Below are 18,894 nucleotides of genomic sequence, written 5' to 3' on the forward strand. Positions count from 1 at the left end.
CCCTCAAACAAACTTATGTGGGGAAATGATGTCACCAATGATCTCCACAATTACAGGCTCCATCTTTAAATAGATGAAAACGATTTGCATCCCTGACTAATATTTCCCGATGCATGAATCTTGATATATACTTAGTCACAGTGTGGCAATCCCCACAAACCCGAAGATTTTTCATTACCAGCAAACTAGTACCAGGTTTTGTATGTAATAAGGCGTAAGCTATGGCCAGCCTTTCACTATGTCCACAAAGCATGTCTAATTTCTCATCCTCCTCCACATCATACTGGACAGATTTGACATCAGCAGCATATCCTTCCTTAGCCATCAAAGAAGAGAGATAGTTCAGTAATTCCATCACTTCTTCGTGTTTTTCAAAAAATCGATCCCCAGCTCCAAAATAGTATACCCTATTTTGAACCTCCACCCAACTACATCCCGGATCTTTTTTGAGTCCTCTAGCTTTTAAAGATGTTCTTATCATTTCCACTTGATTCCACTTTCCCAAGGCAGCATAGGCATTTGATGCTAAAACATAATATCCTGGATTGTCCACATTTAGTTCAATAATGTGGTTAGACACATGTTCGGCCATCTTCATGTCTCCACTTGCTCGGCATGCACTAAGCAATGCTCCCCATATACTTGCATCAGGCTGCAATGGCATTGAAACTATGAATTTCTCTGCTTCAATTAATAGGCCAGAGCGTGAAAGAAGATCAACAACACAGGCATAATGTTGAAGCCCAGGTTCAATCTTGTAGTCTTTCTTCATTTGTTCAAAGCAAGTTCGCCCTTCTTGCACCAAACCAGAATGGCTACATGCATATATTATGGCAATAAAGACGATGTGATCCATATGAATACCAGCTGCCTTCATATTTTCAAAAATTTCAAGAGATTTCCTACCTTCACCATGCATTCCATAAGAAGCTATCATCGTTGTCCATGAGACTACATCTCTTGCTTTCATCTGCTTGAAAACCAGCACTGAATTCCTTAAATTGCCTGTGTTGGAGTACATTTCAATCAAAGCATTTCCTATTGGAATAATGGACTCAAATCCCAATCTGAAAATGTAACCATGCATCTCCTTCCCTTGACGTCTTGCAATGAGAAAGGAACACAAAGGCAATGCACTTAATAACGTTGGTACATCTGGAAACATTCCTTCCAATCTCATCCTTTTAAGCATGCTAAAACCAAGAATACCATTCTCAGAATAACCACAAGCAGCGATAATAGAATTCCAAGAAACTTTATCTCGAATTTTCATGTTTTCGAACTGTTTTAATGAATCCTCCAATTCTCCACACTTGGCATACGTATCTACTAGAGCATTACCCACAATCTGAACAGAATAAAAACCTTGTTTTATTATACCACAGTGGAGTTCTTCTGCCAAATTCATTTTTATTAATTTTGTACAAATAGAAAGAAGTGTCACATATGTGACAGAATCAATTTCACAAATCATCCTCATCCTACTAAAGAGCTTTATTGCTTCCTCATAAAACTGGTTTTCAACATAACCTTTAATAAGAGAGTTCCATGATACAATATCCGGGCTTTTCATGCTCTCAAACAATTTGCTAGAACCTACCAAATCACCACATTTGGCATACATATTAATAATGATATTAGCTGACGATGTGTTACACTCGTATCCATTACTAACCATGTAGTCGTGGACATATCTTCCTGATTTTAAGTCCCTAAGGTAAGTACAAGCACGGAGAACTGATGTAATTGTCAAAATATCAGGCTCCAAATGGCCCACCATATTTGTAAACAACCTAATTGACTCTTCATACAAAGCAGATTCACAACATCCACAAATCATAGTATTCCATGTAACCTTGTCTCTATCAACCATCTCATTAAATATCTTCTGGTAATTAACCAACATATCAAACTTTATGTACATCGACAACAACATATTATTGACAACCACATAACTACGCACTCCTATTTTCTCTACCAAGCCATGGACAATCTCACCCTCTGTAATCTGCCCAAGTCCACCACAAGCAAGTATAACACTCGAAAATGTAGAATAGTCCAGCACTGAACTATTCATTCTCAATTGAAAATATATTTCCAAGGCTTCGCTGAAGAATCCATTGGAAGTATACCCCGAAATCAAACTATTCCAAGAAACAATGTCTTTGTGAGGCATTTTATCAAACACTCCACGTGATCGATGCAATGCATTACACCTGGAATACATATCGATCAGAGCGTTATTGATATACAAATCAAACTCAAAACCCAATTCCAAAACATGCTCGTGTACAAATCTCCCCTTCTCAAAATCCGCCAAACCACCGCAGGCGTTGATAACAGAAGGGAAGGTATATTTATCGGGTTCAACATTTGACGTCCTCATTTTCCCGTACATTTCCAGTGCTTTTGCAAATAACCCATTATGTGTCATCGCCCGAATAACAGCATTCCAGACGTATGCATAGTTTGTAGAAGAATTGACACGAAATACTGACAACGCATAATTAGGATATTTGAATTGAGAATATTTAGAAATCAACTGACCTGAGAAAAGCAAAGACTTTTGTAGACCAAAAGTGATAATTTGGGAATGAACTTTATGGAGATCTTTTAATTTTGCAGCTGAAAGTAATGATTTTGAGAGTGAAGAGTAGAGCCCTTCGCTTCTTAGGTGTAAATTACTGCATAGCTTCTGGTGTTTCAGTTTCATGGAGGATAGAATTGAATTGCAGGCTTCATTTTGTTTGAATCACGGGTATAAATACTTCAATTTTTGTTCACAAGTTACACCTCGTAATTTGTCGAAATTGCAAATTACACCTTGAAATAAATGATAATTTAAAATTCGTTGTAACTAATACCCTATTTCCCTTGTGAAAAATTTGGTGTGTTAATACGATACCAAAATTTATTTCCAATTAATATTAAAACACTGTTTCAAGAACGAATATCCGATCTTCATGCACAAGCTAAAGCAATTGAAGAGAATTCACGTAAGATGATAGAAGAGCATAATTTAAAACTTATTTAGGTATTCTTACTCCAAAGTATTTTCTTTCATCGTTTATATTTGAATGTACAATGTTTTTCGCATTGACATTTACAACATAATTCGTGTTCTTATACTCTTATATCTTTTATATTTAATCATTTATAATATCAAATGAACATGGTACTCTTAACATAATATATATAACACATAAAATCAATATATATAACTTTAGCTTTGCTACAACTCGGAGACAAAATCCACCAACTTCATCGATGCTCATGCACCTATTGAAAGAGTGGGTGCCCGGTGAGCCAACTTGTGGCTAAGGGCTTTTATGACTCTATGTATAAATAATCTTTTATTTAATATAATTTACACTTTTATAATGACATTGACTTTATCTTTCTTCATACTGTTATATTATGATATACTATTGTTGTTTTGATAAAGACCTTGAATATACTATAGTGTATATAAGATGTGATAGGACATGGGGATGACTATGATGAAACACATCTTATAGTCACTGTATATTCTAAACAGTTCCTAGTCAATTGAGCCGTCCGATAATAAGGATAATGATCGCTTGAGATTGAAACTAGCATTTGCGATGCCGAGTACCACGTTTCATTGGTATGTAACATAGAGATGTTCAAAGCATGCAAATGGATATTCATATGATGAATGATCGAACTACCCTATCCGGACTTTCCAAGTGGTTATCATTTATCGAGTGGATAAAGTCCGCGGTTTTGGTTGTACACCATTAGTCCTTACTACTTGAAACATTATTGAGACTCTATATGCTAGTACTGTGCTTTGACTCGTTTACCGACTCTATTGGGGTCATCAGATGTCGGGATTGGATACAGTTACGACACATATAGGAGTCAATGTTTTGTTGTCAAGGATTCACCACATACTTGCGAGTGTGGATATCCTATGCGATATGAGGAGATATTAGTGTGACGAATCTCTGGCCAGAGTACATGATGTGTTTTAGGTTACTCGGTGTTCCTAGTAACACATGCGATGTCACTATTTGATCTCCAAGATGTAATGCATAGTTATCGAATCTCGAACGACTCTCGATTTACCAATGGTTGTTGATTCGATCGGGATATATGGATAAAGGAACTGTACTATACGCTAACCAAAATCTATTGGTTCTTGCAGGCACTATCAGTGATACCTAGGAAATCATGGGGCGATGTTGCTAGACGCTCTTACCATGATTCGATGGGCAAGTCGGAAATGGTTGTTCCGAGTCACAAGGAGTTGTGAGCCCACGGCTAGCTGTATCCCTGAACCATTGAGGGTTACACAAGTAATGGATTTCTAATCCGCGTTGAGATAATTAAATTTAAAGAGTTAAATTTAGTGAATGAAGAAGTGGGACTTCTTATTTAAGAATAGAGGGAGTAAGATTTCCTAAAATGACATAGTGATGAACACTTTTGAAAATCACTGAATTCGGATTCAGAAAATTTATCTTGACTTTAAAAGATGCAGAAATGGTTCCTGTGCACATTGGTGAAATTGGTTTATTAATCTGAGTCACGATGAATTTTATATTAATTTCTGAACATGTGAGCTTTGTTTGTCAGGCTTGAACTTATGACTAATGGGCCCTAAGCTGTTAGCAGCCCACATTATAAATAAGTTATTGCAGTGCAGAAATTACACAACACAGTCATAAAAAATTCAAAAACCTAGAGCCTCCTCTCTTAGGGTTTTCGGCCGCCTCTCTCCCCTATAGAGTTCGAAATTCAGTCTGCAAATTTCTAAATTTGCAGTCTGATTTAACAGATCATATTTGTTCTATCTCATCGTAGAAACTTCTGATAGACTTTTTAGTGCAGTCTATCAGAGGGATTAAACTTCTGTTCGTGGACCTGATTGAAGAAACGTTCGTTCATCAGTTCTTGGGATATACAACAAGAGCAGATTATTCTGTTGGTGTTCATAATCTTGCTTCGAGATTTCAAGGTAAAATTTATATTGTTTAAATTTTATGTTATCAATTTTAATCGTAGGAATTTGATACCCATGATATGGAATCGTTCCATATAAAATTTTAAAATTTTCGCTGCACCGGGTATCACTTTCTTTTTCGATCCGGAGAACGACAGTGTTTCAACACCTATAACGCGATCTCAAGATACGAGTGTACTCTCCATAAAAGCATATATATAGAAACAATATGATCCAATGATTTTGAGATCATGTCATGTAGTTCTCCATGAGTATAAAAGTCTGGCTCCGAAATGGAACCAGACAATAAAAAAACTTTACCTGGATTTTAGATCTCATATGTGTGATTATTGACACTTTTTGCCCCGTTTGCCAGATTACCGAATTCTCCATTTCAGCCGTGGTCGAGCCTAGAGTGATCGTCTCGGCCGCAAACTCACCCACACTATAAGAGTCATCAGTCATCACCATACAACACTTCGTAAGCAAAATGTGCTTAGTTATGTCGCAAGAAGATCTTGGAAGCTCGTTGCATGGAATATCAGCCACAGCTAGCGTTTCGACGCGTGGCTGCCAAGGTAGATCTCATGAGGTACTCCCCATTGCCGGGAATAACATCACTGGAGGGTGATTGTTTGTGATAAAATCACAGCACGCTAGAAGGAGATTGTAAGGAGTCTCTGTGAATGAGATCAATGGTGAAACCGGTTGCTTCACTTGCATCAAATGCGGCAATGGAAATTTTGAGGATTTTTGACATACAAGCAATGGGCCCATTTATAGAGCACATTCAATACATTTTATTTTTAGGGAGTGTTTGCAATCACTAAAAAAAAGTGATTGTTAGCTTTTGACTTAAAAAAATCATTTTTGTGTGTTTCTTAAACCTAAATTATGTGTTAGCTTATGCTTAACTTAATTAAAATCCAAAAGCTAATCATGTGATGATTATAATTCTCCAAAAGTGATTCTAATAAAAAAGTCATTGCTAAAATTATTCTAATCACTTATTTATCAACCACTACCCAACTTTAATTTTAGATTTTCACATTTGTTTTCAAACACTACCAACTTTTGATTTTTCTTAACTTTTTTATAATCTATAAATTAATCACTTCTATAAAATCACAATCTATTGCAAACACTCCCTTAATTTAAAAAAAAATCATTTTATACGTGTCTTAGGATAAATTGATTATAATTTTCATTGATTTTGTTATTTCATTATAACCAATTCGATTGTTTTTAGAATTAAATTTGATCAGTTGAATTTTCAGGTTTTGATTTAAACTAAAAATGAATGTGCCCATTTATAGAGCACATTCAATACATTCACCACTCAATGTTTTGACCCCACCAAAAAAATGGAAACTAAATAATCGAAAAACAAGAGCGGCACGCATGTTCTCCCTTTCACTTTCAGACAATAGCCTCTTCGCCCTTCTCACGAGCGATGGAAGCAGAGAGAATCGCAAGATCTCGGTTCAAGAAGGTTAATGCACTTTCACATTCAGAAATAATTCTCATTACAGAAGATGGCTCGCCAGCCACTGTTTCTGAAGATCCAATGGCAACTGCTGCATATGAATCTCGAAGGTTCTTCAAGTTACCCAGAAACTGTAAAAATTAAACGAGAAATGAATGTCTCACAATTATCTTCCAACTACTAACTAAATAATAGGGCTACTGTAAGAAAATACAGCCTTTGACAACACACATAGCGTTAGGACTAACAAATCTGTGTACTCCCGCAAATAACACAATTTTAGGCACTCAATCTATAATCCTCGGATCATCTTAGCTGCAAAGTGAATGCTTATGGATTTCTTTAACTGACTGAATGTGCAGTCATAAAAGTTGCACAAAGAAAATCCATGATTGATAAGGTAAAATTTAAACAAGTACAATAGCCTTCCTTTGCATTATGTCATTACATTACAACAAACTAAAAATAGGAGTTTGGGTAGTTTGGGTGCAAGTTTTAAGCTATAGGTAAGAGGTGAGAAATAATGACACAACACTAGCTGTGATCGATAATTCAACATGTACGAGTTTGAGCTAGCTTGTAAAGCAAAAGTAAATATGGATGATTCTGATCTTTTTTCCAGGCTAGAGATATGCTTAAAAAGACATCACATACTGCAATTTTATGTTTTTAGTATTTGAATAAATAGAACTAAGACCAATGAAGCAAGTCATTCAAACTCTAGAGATATTAAGAATAGTATCTCTTCAATCGAAGCACGAGGAAAGCGGTGAGTGTTTATATTTGTTAAAAACACATCAAAACTCAAAAGCGTGCCAGCAATGACCAGTCAGTTACTTCCCAGATGCAAATTAAAGTTGGCGCACCTTCAAAAGCATCTTATACGCTTCCAACAATCTATTTGCAGCTGGTCCAAACCCATGAAGTTGTGGTACCTCCATCATGTGTGTCCAAGGACGTATTTCCTGCATACGACGTGGTAAAAAGGACAAGCTGATACTTTAACAATGTATGACATAATGTTGAACTGAATTGAATGTATTTATACTTCCGTTCATCTCAAGCATTTAATGTAGAACATAGAGGTTGCAGCCTTTTAGGTAAAAACGACAAGCTGAAAGTAAGTTTATCCTGGGTCTAACTTGTCGAGGGACATTAATTTTACTTGAAACAAGCAAATCAGTTCAAGAATCATATATCTGAGCTATGTGATAAAACTTGGAGAAAACTGAGAACGAACCTTGGTGTAAATTGTATTAAAGGATCTCGCAGTTTCAAGAAAAGATTCAAGATGTTTCCGTAAATTTGATTCGGCTTCAGTGTAATCTTCATCAGGATTGTATGGATGCTAAAAATTAAAGATAATAAATGACAATTGATCACAACGATGTATCCAACGGCAATGGTTTAAATAGTTGAAGTTTAACTTTATATGGCAAAACAAGGTAGTGAAGAAAGTGTCTGATAACCTTTGAGGCCAGATCATCAACCATCTCTTGAAGGTTCAGAAGTCGATTTGATTGATCGAACAGCTGTTTTTCCAAATCAGATATATCTGGCCTACAAAAGAACCTTTATTAAGTGAATATAAAATAAATTTTCATGTCATCCGGAGATATTTTCTGTATAAAGATGCTCTCTTTGAAGAGGACTTGTAAAAATTTGAATTATAAACAATAATCAAGCTTATTGGTAAGAATCTAATATGAAACCACGAGACACCGAATTGGTATTGAAGACTCAACTAGGTCAATAACAGATAATACAACAAAACAAAACCAATTGGTGCCTGGTGTACGTGTCCAAATTAAAATACATTATAAGCAATCTCTTGATGGCATGATAGCACATCGTAAAAACAGAAGGTCATACATAAGTTCCAGGAAGACAACTTAACCAGATGTCTGCCATAAATAATATTCTATGCTGAAATATGAGCCTAAAGAAAAAGATTTAATAACACTCAAAGCAGCATAAACAGGAAAACAATTACTTCTTACAATGGATAAATAGATTGAATCTGCACATCTGCAGGAAACAACTTGCACTCTTCAGAGAATATCTGGGCTTGTCTTTCAGCAATGGCATCTATTAATTGTATGTCTCTAGCCACTTGCATATCTAAACTAAGAAAGGCAACAAGCATTTCATGCAGTTGATAGATATTTTTAAATACACAGTAGACTGCTCAAATAAATTTGTTATTGACATTTTTCTATAAGCACCTCCACTCAGGATTATCAGCATAGATGCTTGCCTCCACCAAATCCACAATAAGACGCAACATTTCCGTCCGATCTTCGTAGCTTCCCCGACCCTGCAATGAAAAAAAGGTACAACATGTAGTTATTAAAATCCCACAAAGTATGTACGTAGGCCAAAGATACAACAAGACTCGGCCCCTGCGGTCAGCCTGGCTGATTAAGCTTTCGTAGCATAAAAAATAATCTCCACACCTGGTAATAGTGCATTGAGAAAACACTAATCACAGTGCCCTTACATGTGGAGAATGGGAATGGAAGACAGTTGGAACTTGGAACACACATAAATTTTTGTCTTTTTCGTTTAGATTAAATTAAACCTGTATATATCTTTACTTTAAATTTTTTTGTTTATTTCTTCCTTCAGCAAAGGAAATTCAAAAGCACGGTCATGAGATGAGGTTTCATGTCACTGTCTCACTGAAGTTTAAACTTTTGAAAAACATACTAATTGGCACAACCCATAATTAAATATAGCATTTTTTCCGATAGTAAACAATTTGATGATCGAGATGCCATAATTTAAACTCACTTGGATGGCTTCGGTGTCTATTGTAGTGGTAATACCCAGAAACTTTGCTATTTCTGCCAAATCTGCAAAATTCATAGAACAATTTCATAATTAGTTCACAGATCCATTCAAAACCCAAATCAAAAGGTCGCTTCGAGTCGCAGTATAAACTGTAAAGGCGACATTTTATACATTAAGGCCCAAGTAAAACAGAAAATGCCCGCGGAGAGTTTAAAGAAGCCACATTCTCACAACGAAAGGTTCCAATTTTAATATCGACCAAAACAAAAATGTCAAAGCCGACTAAATTAGACACATATCCTACCACATAATTATTAATCTTTACGACACAGAACAAAGAGAAAGGCAACCCGAAGTCAAAAGTAGGAAATACATTGTATCCGAGAGGTTTCCTCGTCCCGATCCACGGCATCCCCTTGTAGATTTTGCTGTGAAAATGGAGACTTGTCTCCTAACAATCTGCAAAATCGGCAAAAAGATTAAACAACCATTCACGTTCCAGCTTTTTTACAGACAAATATTAAAAAAAGACAACATTTTACTTGAAGAATAGCCATTCAAGTAGAGCATAGCGTTCCATGCCAGCGAAAAGGAGTGACTGCGCTGGAGCATTGGCTCTCGAGTAATTCAGCATCGCTAGTTTTCTCTGCACTTCTTCCATTTGCTTCGACGCCATTCTCTTGAGCGCAATTCCGACGAATTCAATTACCGTAATTCCTAATTTTTAGGGCTTGAATTTTAGGAATTTCTCCCTACAGTACTTATTTGAATTCTTTATCAGTAATTGATTGTGGGTATAAGAAATGACAAAGATAGAGAGCCGCCCATATATATATTTTAGTAAAAAAAGTTGACTTAATAATGGAAAGTGAAGTTTGCCAAAGAAAGTGAAGGATTGTTTTTATAATATTGTTTAAAATGTTTGAGTTTAAATATGTCTATATTAAAAGTTTTTTCTCTTCAAAATCCAGAGGGAAAGATATTCGAATTAAGGACATATTTGAGTATTAAAGTAAATTTCAACTTAGTATATGAGTAATACCTCAATAATAGATTTAATGTCTCATGATTTGCATGTCAACAATATATAATTAATTACGCTTATGTGTAAAAATATAAACCTTTGAATCCATGATTTAGGTATTACCCATATGCTATGATCTCATCTACCGAATATTAATATCGATTGATGCAACATTTTTTTTGTTGAATAAACAAAAACCACGTAGAGAAATTCATTTCAGAGATAAATTGATGTTCACGAATGTGTTCATCATTGATTTTCAGGAAATCCAACCTTATATAGTAAAATATTCCGATCCATATGCTTTCTTTTTTATATTATATTATATATATATATATATATATATATATATATAAAACAACAATGGGGATAAAAATATAGTATATAGTTATATATAGACTATGGCAAAATTCGTGTACCAAAGTGGAAATCATTTGAAAATATAGTACCAAAATGTAATTTATGCTGTTATGAAGGAAGAGGTGCACTGGATTTTAATACTGAAGCGGTAACCTCAGCTGTACGAAGTGAAGTGGTGACTCGTAAGTCTGTACGCGAATCTCTTCGAGATAACGAAGCTCTATAAAACGGCTGCGTCTGATTCTCTCTGTCCTTTTTTCGATTTCTAGGAGTTGAAGAAGAGAAAAGTGCGCCGAGATGTTAGGGTTTGAGGATTCCGGGAAGCTATTGAGACTGTTGAATGGCGGAGAAGAAAGGACCTTGGAACAGATCGTGGCGGATTTCGACTCCAACTTTCCCCGCTCTCTCCACTTATATGCCTGCTCCGCCCTCGAATTTTTGTTGTCAGACCCCAAGGTTAGGGTTTTTTTGTACTTTATGATCTCAATTTTCTCTGTCGCTGAGAATATTGCTATTGAAACAATGTTTTCAATTGCCGTTGCTGCAGGAGAAATTGCTCAGTCCAACTCAACGGTTGATTGCTTTTGCGATTATTTATCATGCATATGCGTCTCAGCAGCCTTCTTCCAACCCTTTCATCACTAAGCTTGTGGATGTAAGCACATAGTTCGTTGCATTCTGTGATTCTATTTTATGATTCATAGTTTTACAGCTATGATTTAGGATGTGGTTACAAAAGACTTCTTTTTTATTGAACGCATATGACTTTTGTTTTTTTGCTCATTGACTTGCCAACTCGTTTCGACATTCTGTTTCCGTTTCAATCCTTATGTGTTTAATTTACTTTGTTTCTTATACTGTAATTTGTTCTTAATTAATTGATAACATTGGTGTCGGAACTTCTGTTTGGTTTTGCTTTACTTTTTTTTCCCTTCATTATTCGTAGGCAGCTTGTGATGAAGAAGCAGAGAAGTTTGAACGGGCATTTGTTCTTCAGTTATTAGGCGCTTCCACAACCGGGAAAAATAGCAGAGAGGTTTCATTTGCTTTTCTGTTTCTCTTGTTTCCCGTTAAGATCAACCATTTGTTGCTAATACAGGATGGCAACCATCCAATACTACAAAATATCAGTTCTAAACTTCTATTAGGTCTGAAAAATTATGGCATGCTTATGCTTGAAAAATTATGAACACGTCTGAAGCATGAGAAAATGCTTGAGCTTATTCAAATTTTTTTTTTTTTATTGAAGTTTCACCTGAGCAATTAAAGCTGTTTATACTTGTGTAGAAAGCCAAGTTCAACTCCTTTGCAGGCCTAGAATTTATTGATATGCCGCCTTTAGTAGTTTTATGCAATTAATCATTACAAAATGCATGATGCGGTGTAATCCAGGTGACTGTGATGATTTGAAATTCATGCTCGATTTTGGGCTATTTTGTCTATTTCCTGAGTAGGAGCCTTAAGTGTAATTTTATACAGTTCAAGCTCACTGCTCACATGTTTCTACGGTTCATCAAATTTTTGATGGTGTCCTCTTACCTCTTTTCATTGCCCACTGTTTTGTATCAATCATAACTTCTGGTGACCGTATTTTCTTCCCTGCAGCTTCTCAATCACTCTGCAGCTGATTTCGTCAAATCTTTTGACCTTTCATTACATGTAAGTTATGCATATATTGAATTTTCTTACATGTGCAAATGGTAATTGCTTGCATTTTCTAACATGCTTTTTGCTTGCCCTGTGTTGTGTTGGCCCAAAAATATGCTTCAATTTTTTCCGTTACTTGTGTGCTTGAAGTGATCATTCTTGTTTTGACCTTCCAGTCTTTTCCACAACATGAGCATATGCAGCAACAGTACTGTCCCAAAATTCAGCCAGAACCATTGAAATGTTCATTGAAGGACAACTCCGTGAACAATGTGATACCTGATCCTGATGTGCCCGATGGATGTAATAGCAATTCGTCAGAGTATGTGTTATCTTCACATTGTAGAGTTCTTTGACAATTTTGTCATTTCTTCTCTTGAAACTGGGAATCGAATTTCAGGTTCGATGGACCCGGAGTTACATCTAAAATTGGATCTGGGAATAGGGATGAAACTATTGCTGGGTTGTTGCCCTCTATCTCATTGGAGGGATTAACTCCACAATGGATCAGGCCTTTCCCACCAAGGCTTCCCATAACGGATGGAGAGGTAAGGGAATCAAGCACCAACTGTAATTAGCCAATGAATAGACATTGGAAACTTTCAGACGTGCGAATATTCCAACAAAGTCTCCAATGTTTTCACAGCTATGTTGGCTGAACCCGGATTTCAACCATGAGCTTTTATGGGACTACGGTATGTGTGCTGATACAAGTAGAGGGGCAGCGGTGAGAGATTTAATTGCAAAAGCTTTAAAGGGTGCACTTGTCCCTGTTCAACAAGAGGTAGCATTTTTTAGTTGGTCCTTGGTTATTACAGTAAGGATTTCCAACAAGGAATTTTAATTATAGAATCAATACTCTCAATGGAACCATGTAGTAGGATTCTAAACTCCTCCAGGAATCAATGTGATGTACTGATGGCAAAAGGGGGAAAGAAAAAATGAGCATCCTTGATGATTTTATCTGAGATATGGGTATGAAACTTATAAAATTTCTAACGGGGCAACATAAGGTTCTAAAGAGTCGTATTTTAAGTGGATCGTGGATGTACCAATCATGGCATTAAGGTTATACAAAGACGTGACAAAGAGTCGTATCTTTAATTTCCAAAATAATTTTTTTCTTAATTTACAATACTGGTGTGGTTTGTCATAGAAGATCTGGTGGGTTAATGCTGAACATTTAGACAAATTGGTTACTCTTTGGTTGTCGTATATAGAACTTAACCCTGGTTATAAGATTTCTGAAAGTTGAAAAAAATAATAATAGAAAGAAAGGTTTCATTTCATATACGAATTTCATTCCACACCTCATGTTGTGCTTGTTTTACGATGCATGACGGGGGTAGTCCTTGACCTTCACGTGCATTTTCGCTTTAATATTGCAACTGTAAATGTATCACTTCCCTGGTTTCTGATCATCGAAATTTTTGGTTGAGTATCGAAATTCATTCTAGTGGTATTCATAACGTTCTTAGCTTGTTCATATCTTTAGAGAGTTTTGGTGGAGTTGGCAAATGACCCAAAGCTGGTATATCACTGTGGACTGACCCCCAAAAAGCTTCCAGTATGTCAATTTCCTGCTTCCATTTATTTTCCATTTATTGTTAGGAAGTTGTGGCCAGGTTTTTTTCTTATCTATATCAATGGTGTCAGGAACTAGTGGAGAATAATCCTATGATTGCGGTTGAAATTCTCATTAAGTTAATCAATTCACCTGAAATATCAGAGTATGATCTTGCGTGTTTTGTTTTGGCTTTTATTACGGAACCAAGCATTATTGTGACCCTAATATTGCAGATATCTTTGTCACAGATATTTTACGGTTCTTGTTAACATGGAGATGAGTCTTCATTCCATGGAAGTAGTGAATAGGCTGACTACTACAATTGAACTTCCCACCGAGTTCTTACACACCTACATTTCAAACTGTATAAGTGCTTGCCAGGGTATAAAGGTTAGCATCTGCATCTTTATTCCCTTATTAGTTTCCATATTAATCAACTCATTGTCTTTTTCTTTTCGTACTGGAATAATACTTGCCCTTTTTCTCTATCTTCTTTTCCAGGATAGATATATGCAGAATAGACTTGTGAGATTGGTTTGCGTTTTTCTGCAAAGTTTGATCCGAAACAAAATAATCAATGGTAAGCAATTTAAAAGTTGGTTTATAGAATTTGATGGCGCTATCGGATGCTTTTCCCTTTTTACCATAAACTGAGTATTGCTTGATTGCCAAAGAAAACGAGTTAATTAACCTTGTATTGTTGGTAGACATTGACATCATTAAACAACTCATATATGAGCAGATTCTAGAAACTTTTCTCTTTGCTTATTTATGGAGAACATTTAAATCTTCAGAATCGGAGATGAATGCCACTGTTTTCAAGTTTCAACTCCCTTGCCAGTATTATTTGATACTTATTGGAAACTGGAAACTGGGTTTTAGAGGAGATTATAGAGTATTTGATGGGGTAAATGATCTATTTTTGTTTCTGAACGACAAGAATTTTTTTTCTGATGCTTGATAGCTATTTCTTTGTAAAACGTGATTGGCATCCAAAGGTTCTTATTGCTTGGTTTTCCTGCTAACTTTCTGAAGCATGTCAGATCAAATTACTTCTTTCCTTCTCTATTACAATTTGTATCGATTTTAAAATCAACTGATCTTATATTTCAACGACGACCCTATATGATGTGAAACTGGATGCAACATTGTAGTTGAAATTATACAAGTTGGTGGAATTTTCCTGAATTATTGCCGCTGTGTTTATGTGTGCCAATGTGATACTCGGTGTGGTTGTCTTTTATGAATTTAGCACGCATGGCATGTATCAGTATTGCCTGGTTATGTGCGTGTTACTCTAATATTTTTGTTGTTTTCAGTTCATGACATATTCATTGAAGTGCAAGCATTCTGCATCGAGTTCTCCCGGATAAGAGAAGCAGCGGGATTATTCAGGCTTCTCAAAACTTTGGAGTAGATGTCTATTTTTTATCAATCTTCTCCATCCCCTTTTTGAACATTTTAATGCATCGGTTATCTGTATATCTTCTTGTTTCTCTTCAACTAGGCGTGGTTTTTTCCTTTTTGTGATAAAGGAGGATTTTCGCCAACTCACGATTAAGGTGACTCGAACCCCTGACCAGTTGTGTGCTAGGTGTTTGTTAATAAGCAACTTTGGTTCAACAATTAGGTGTTTATTAGGGAGAAGACAAGTGAGACTAGCGCTGGCAAACTTTATTTTCGTCTGGATTCCTCTTGAATCACAGTATGCTCTCTGTATCATAGTTGACTGACAAGCGACAAGCTTGGGTTATGGTTACTCATATTTTTAATTTTTATATTTATATTTGTACGAGATTTTGATTTTTACATGTCTTTTGACTTAGAAGTCGATCTTGAACTTCATGCTATACACAATCATATTAAAAGCAAGCAAGCAAGCATTTTCAATCATTTCTTTCATGAAAGCAGAGGGTGTCATTGGGTTGGAATTTGAAAATGAGCCCAACACTTCGTTCTAAATCCTTATAACGGAATGATAATTATCACTGAAAACACGATCAGCGTATTCAAAACCAATTGAAATGTAGAGGTGAAAATATTTTTTCTTTTTTAATTATAAATTGTCTCAGGCTAACCATGTGTAGGTTTCGCGTCTCCTCTGTGAAGTAATTAGTTTTTCGAAACTATTTAATAGCAAGTGAATCGATGTATTGAATTTTTAGAAATCATGCATAAAAAGATTTTTATCTTTTTGCAGAAGTATAAAGTAAAAAAATTTATTTAGAGGACCCGAGTTTTAAAACTTCGGGCCCTATTTGTATTACAATTTGACAACTATCATTATATATTGATAGGGGCCAAAATAAACATGTTTCAAATAGGGCGAGGCTTAAACTTTAAACCTCGAAAAAACATTCTTTTTTAAAATATTATTTGATATTTTATTATTATTATTATTATTATTATTATTATTATATATATATATATATATTTTTTTTTTAAAAAAAATCCCTCATTCCGAAGGTCACGTGTCAACGTACTTTTGTCAGAAGACTCGGAACTCAAACGTCTATGCTACCGCTTCGGTCCGAATCTTAAATTTAGGCTGGTTTGATTTGATGTATGCTATAAATAATATATAGATAATTAATATAATATAATAAAAATAAATAAAAAATAATAGTTAAAATAGTATTGACTTGATTGATAGATTATGATTTATTTGATTTGATTGATTAAATTTTATATAAAAATGTTAAATAACTATTTTGTTTTTTAACAATAAATAAAATAAAAATTATATTATTTATAAAAGATAATATAATAATTTGAATTCAATGATTTGATTGATATGAGATAAATAATTAATGATTTGATTGATGTAAAATAAATAGTTAATATATGAATAAATAAAATGAAAAGAACATGGGATGAGATGTGATGAGTTATACATATATTAGTAATACGGTGAATAGAAAAAGGTATTAAAATGTCTCCCTTTGCTTTCCCTGTCCTTCAAAATGGATTCACTCTCTTGTTGATGCCAAGGAAAAGGTTCGTATTATTTCCTTTTCTTCATGTATGAATTGAATTGTGCATTTGTGGAGATAAGTGGGTGTGTTCGGGGAAACTGAATTTTTGTGTATAGGATATGCATTGTTTCAGAATAATAAATTTGTTTTTATATATATATTTTTAGGTGTACACAAATGCAGTAGTTGTTGTTATATGGTTGTACTCCGAATTCTGAAAAAACTTTTACAGCAACAGCAAATAGTCGAGGCGAGAGAATTTCTCTATCCGCAAGACGAAATTGTCCGTTAACAGTGCTAAACGTTGGCGGCAATCGTCTCTAAGATACAACGACTTCTGAACGAGATATGGCAGCACAACGAATATCTCAAACTTCAGCGAACGAAAATATGTATGAACTTGACTTTTGTGAGAGTTGGGAGAATTTGTAGAGAAATCAGAAATCTAAAGTTCAGATGTTATCTCTATATATTCTGCGTATATCATCAGATATATATATACACGGACGCCCAAAGAACATGTCTTAAGGCCTAAAGATGCACCCCATGACAGAAAAGGCCCAAAAAGAGTCGTGACTTTTCATTGCACAGAAGGCGCGCTCGGGCGGTAATATTCTACCGCTCGAGCAGCCAACTTTTAGGCAGCCTACTGTCTCGCACTTTAAGTGTCGCGCGCGGTAATATTTTACCGCTCGGGCGCAAGCCACTTTGAACGATGCGCTCGATCGGTAATTTATTACCGCTCGGGCGCCCACCTTCTGCCAAGTTTCTGTTCCGCATATGAGGTGATGCGCTCGAGCGGTAATTACCGCTCGGGCGCACTCAATAAAATAATAAAATATTATTTTAAATAAATTTTTTCCAAAAAAGATAATCGGATCAGAAGACCTCGCCCCGCCGCGCCGAGCCGGCCGGCCGCGCGTGTGTTTGATTCATCGATTAGCGTTTTGCCCCTTTACAAAATATTCGATGCCCTAAGGGCCCAATCTCATAAACCAAACATGGGTTATTTAAGATGAGCAATACATTGAAGTTGTTCCAATGTGGGACAACTTTCCCTCCAATATATTTCACCAAATTCAAATATTTGGGACAAGACTTTGGACAATCCCAAAGGCTTTGAACAAGGCTTTCAACAAGGCTTAATTCAATCTCCAAGGCTTTAAATTCATTCAATCTTTTTCCAACAGTTGTTGCTTCTGGAAGCATATTGAGCCATCTGAGGGGGAAGCAATGCAAGGCTTCGTTTGGATCGACCCCTCAATCACCTCCAGTTGAAGTAGAAGATGAATATGTAGATGAAGATGAAGATGAATATGTAGAAGATGAAGCAGATGAAGCAGAAGAAGTTTCCCATCTTCTGGGTGTACCATTTTTTGATGTTATTTTTACAAAATCACATGTTGAGAAATCATGTGCATTGGTAAATAAATATCATTCACACATTTCATTTGTTTCAACTATCTGTTTGATCGAGGTATTATCGTGAATTCCCCTTTGTTCCCAACAGTACGTACCTGCCCACATGGTTCAATTGCTTCCTCTGTCGACTGTCCCAGTGATTCTCACAAATAGGGGCAAGGATTGGAACATATCTTACCAATGAGACCATGGTCACCTTTCGTTTGCGTTCGACTCCGAGTGGAGAGGATTTCTCTCGGATAATGATCTCAAGTGTGGAGATGGTTGTGTGTTTGAACTGGTGCAGAACAACAAAAACAATCTCAGATTCAAGGTGCATATCTTTAGGGGTGATTTGCCACCTGAGCTGGTGGCCGGGGAATGACCTTCGATTCTCCCATAGTTGTTGATTAGATTATAATGTTCATGGACCCAAGTTTCTCCTAGTTTCATCATTCTGTGTATGAGCCGCCACCTGAGATTTCCTTGTTTGGTTATCCAAGTATGAATCTGGTATCTCATGCATTTATGTTTTCTTTGCATTTCGACCAGTCTTCTTGCTGCTAGGATTATGTCCGTATATTAAGTAAATTTTATTTTTAAGTTATGCTACAAACTAACCAATCATGTATTATGTAATATGTTTGCGATAGATCCAAACAATTTAATTAC

At 35.7% G+C, this 18,894-nt stretch overlaps 3 protein-coding genes across 5 annotated transcripts; 1 reads left to right on the forward strand and 2 right to left on the reverse strand.

The window, feature by feature from the left end:
* Window positions 1-31: 31 nt before the first annotated feature.
* LOC140881054 (pentatricopeptide repeat-containing protein At3g03580) lies at window positions 32-2,720 on the reverse strand. Its single transcript, XM_073286048.1, has one exon. The coding sequence runs from the start codon at window positions 2,711-2,713 to the stop codon at window positions 32-34; it is 2,682 nt and encodes an 893-aa protein (XP_073142149.1). The 5' UTR covers window positions 2,714-2,720.
* A 3,491-nt stretch (window positions 2,721-6,211) lies between these two features.
* Window positions 6,212-10,034, reverse strand: LOC140883193 (AUGMIN subunit 7). Of its 2 annotated transcripts, none has more exons than XM_073289560.1 (9): window positions 9,791-10,034; window positions 9,622-9,707; window positions 9,249-9,310; window positions 8,681-8,772; window positions 8,456-8,581; window positions 7,925-8,015; window positions 7,696-7,803; window positions 7,322-7,420; window positions 6,212-6,586 (listed from the first exon to the last, which is right to left on the reverse strand). In XM_073289560.1, the coding sequence occupies exons 1-9, from the start codon at window positions 9,922-9,924 to the stop codon at window positions 6,389-6,391; spliced, it is 996 nt and encodes a 331-aa protein (XP_073145661.1). In that variant the 5' UTR covers window positions 9,925-10,034; the 3' UTR covers window positions 6,212-6,388. The 2 variants fall into 2 exon arrangements, with proteins under 2 accessions (XP_073145661.1, XP_073145662.1); XM_073289561.1 differs by having other exon boundaries at window positions 9,784-10,007.
* A 673-nt stretch (window positions 10,035-10,707) lies between these two features.
* Window positions 10,708-15,651, forward strand: LOC140880838 (uncharacterized). Of its 2 annotated transcripts, none has more exons than XM_073285652.1 (13): window positions 10,708-10,814; window positions 10,902-11,088; window positions 11,180-11,287; window positions 11,579-11,668; window positions 12,238-12,291; window positions 12,456-12,601; window positions 12,680-12,827; window positions 12,926-13,063; window positions 13,775-13,846; window positions 13,936-14,009; window positions 14,095-14,236; window positions 14,348-14,426; window positions 15,166-15,651. In XM_073285652.1, exons 2-13 carry the CDS (start codon window positions 10,930-10,932, stop codon window positions 15,261-15,263), a joined length of 1,308 nt encoding a protein of 435 aa, XP_073141753.1. In that variant the 5' UTR covers window positions 10,708-10,814; window positions 10,902-10,929; the 3' UTR covers window positions 15,264-15,651. The 2 variants fall into 2 exon arrangements, with proteins under 2 accessions (XP_073141753.1, XP_073141754.1); XM_073285653.1 differs by having other exon boundaries at window positions 10,801-10,818.
* Window positions 15,652-18,894: the final 3,243 nt, after the last annotated feature.

This window comes from Henckelia pumila, chromosome 2, assembly GCF_033568475.1.
Source record: "Henckelia pumila isolate YLH828 chromosome 2, ASM3356847v2, whole genome shotgun sequence".
NCBI lineage: Eukaryota > Viridiplantae > Streptophyta > Magnoliopsida > Lamiales > Gesneriaceae > Henckelia > Henckelia pumila.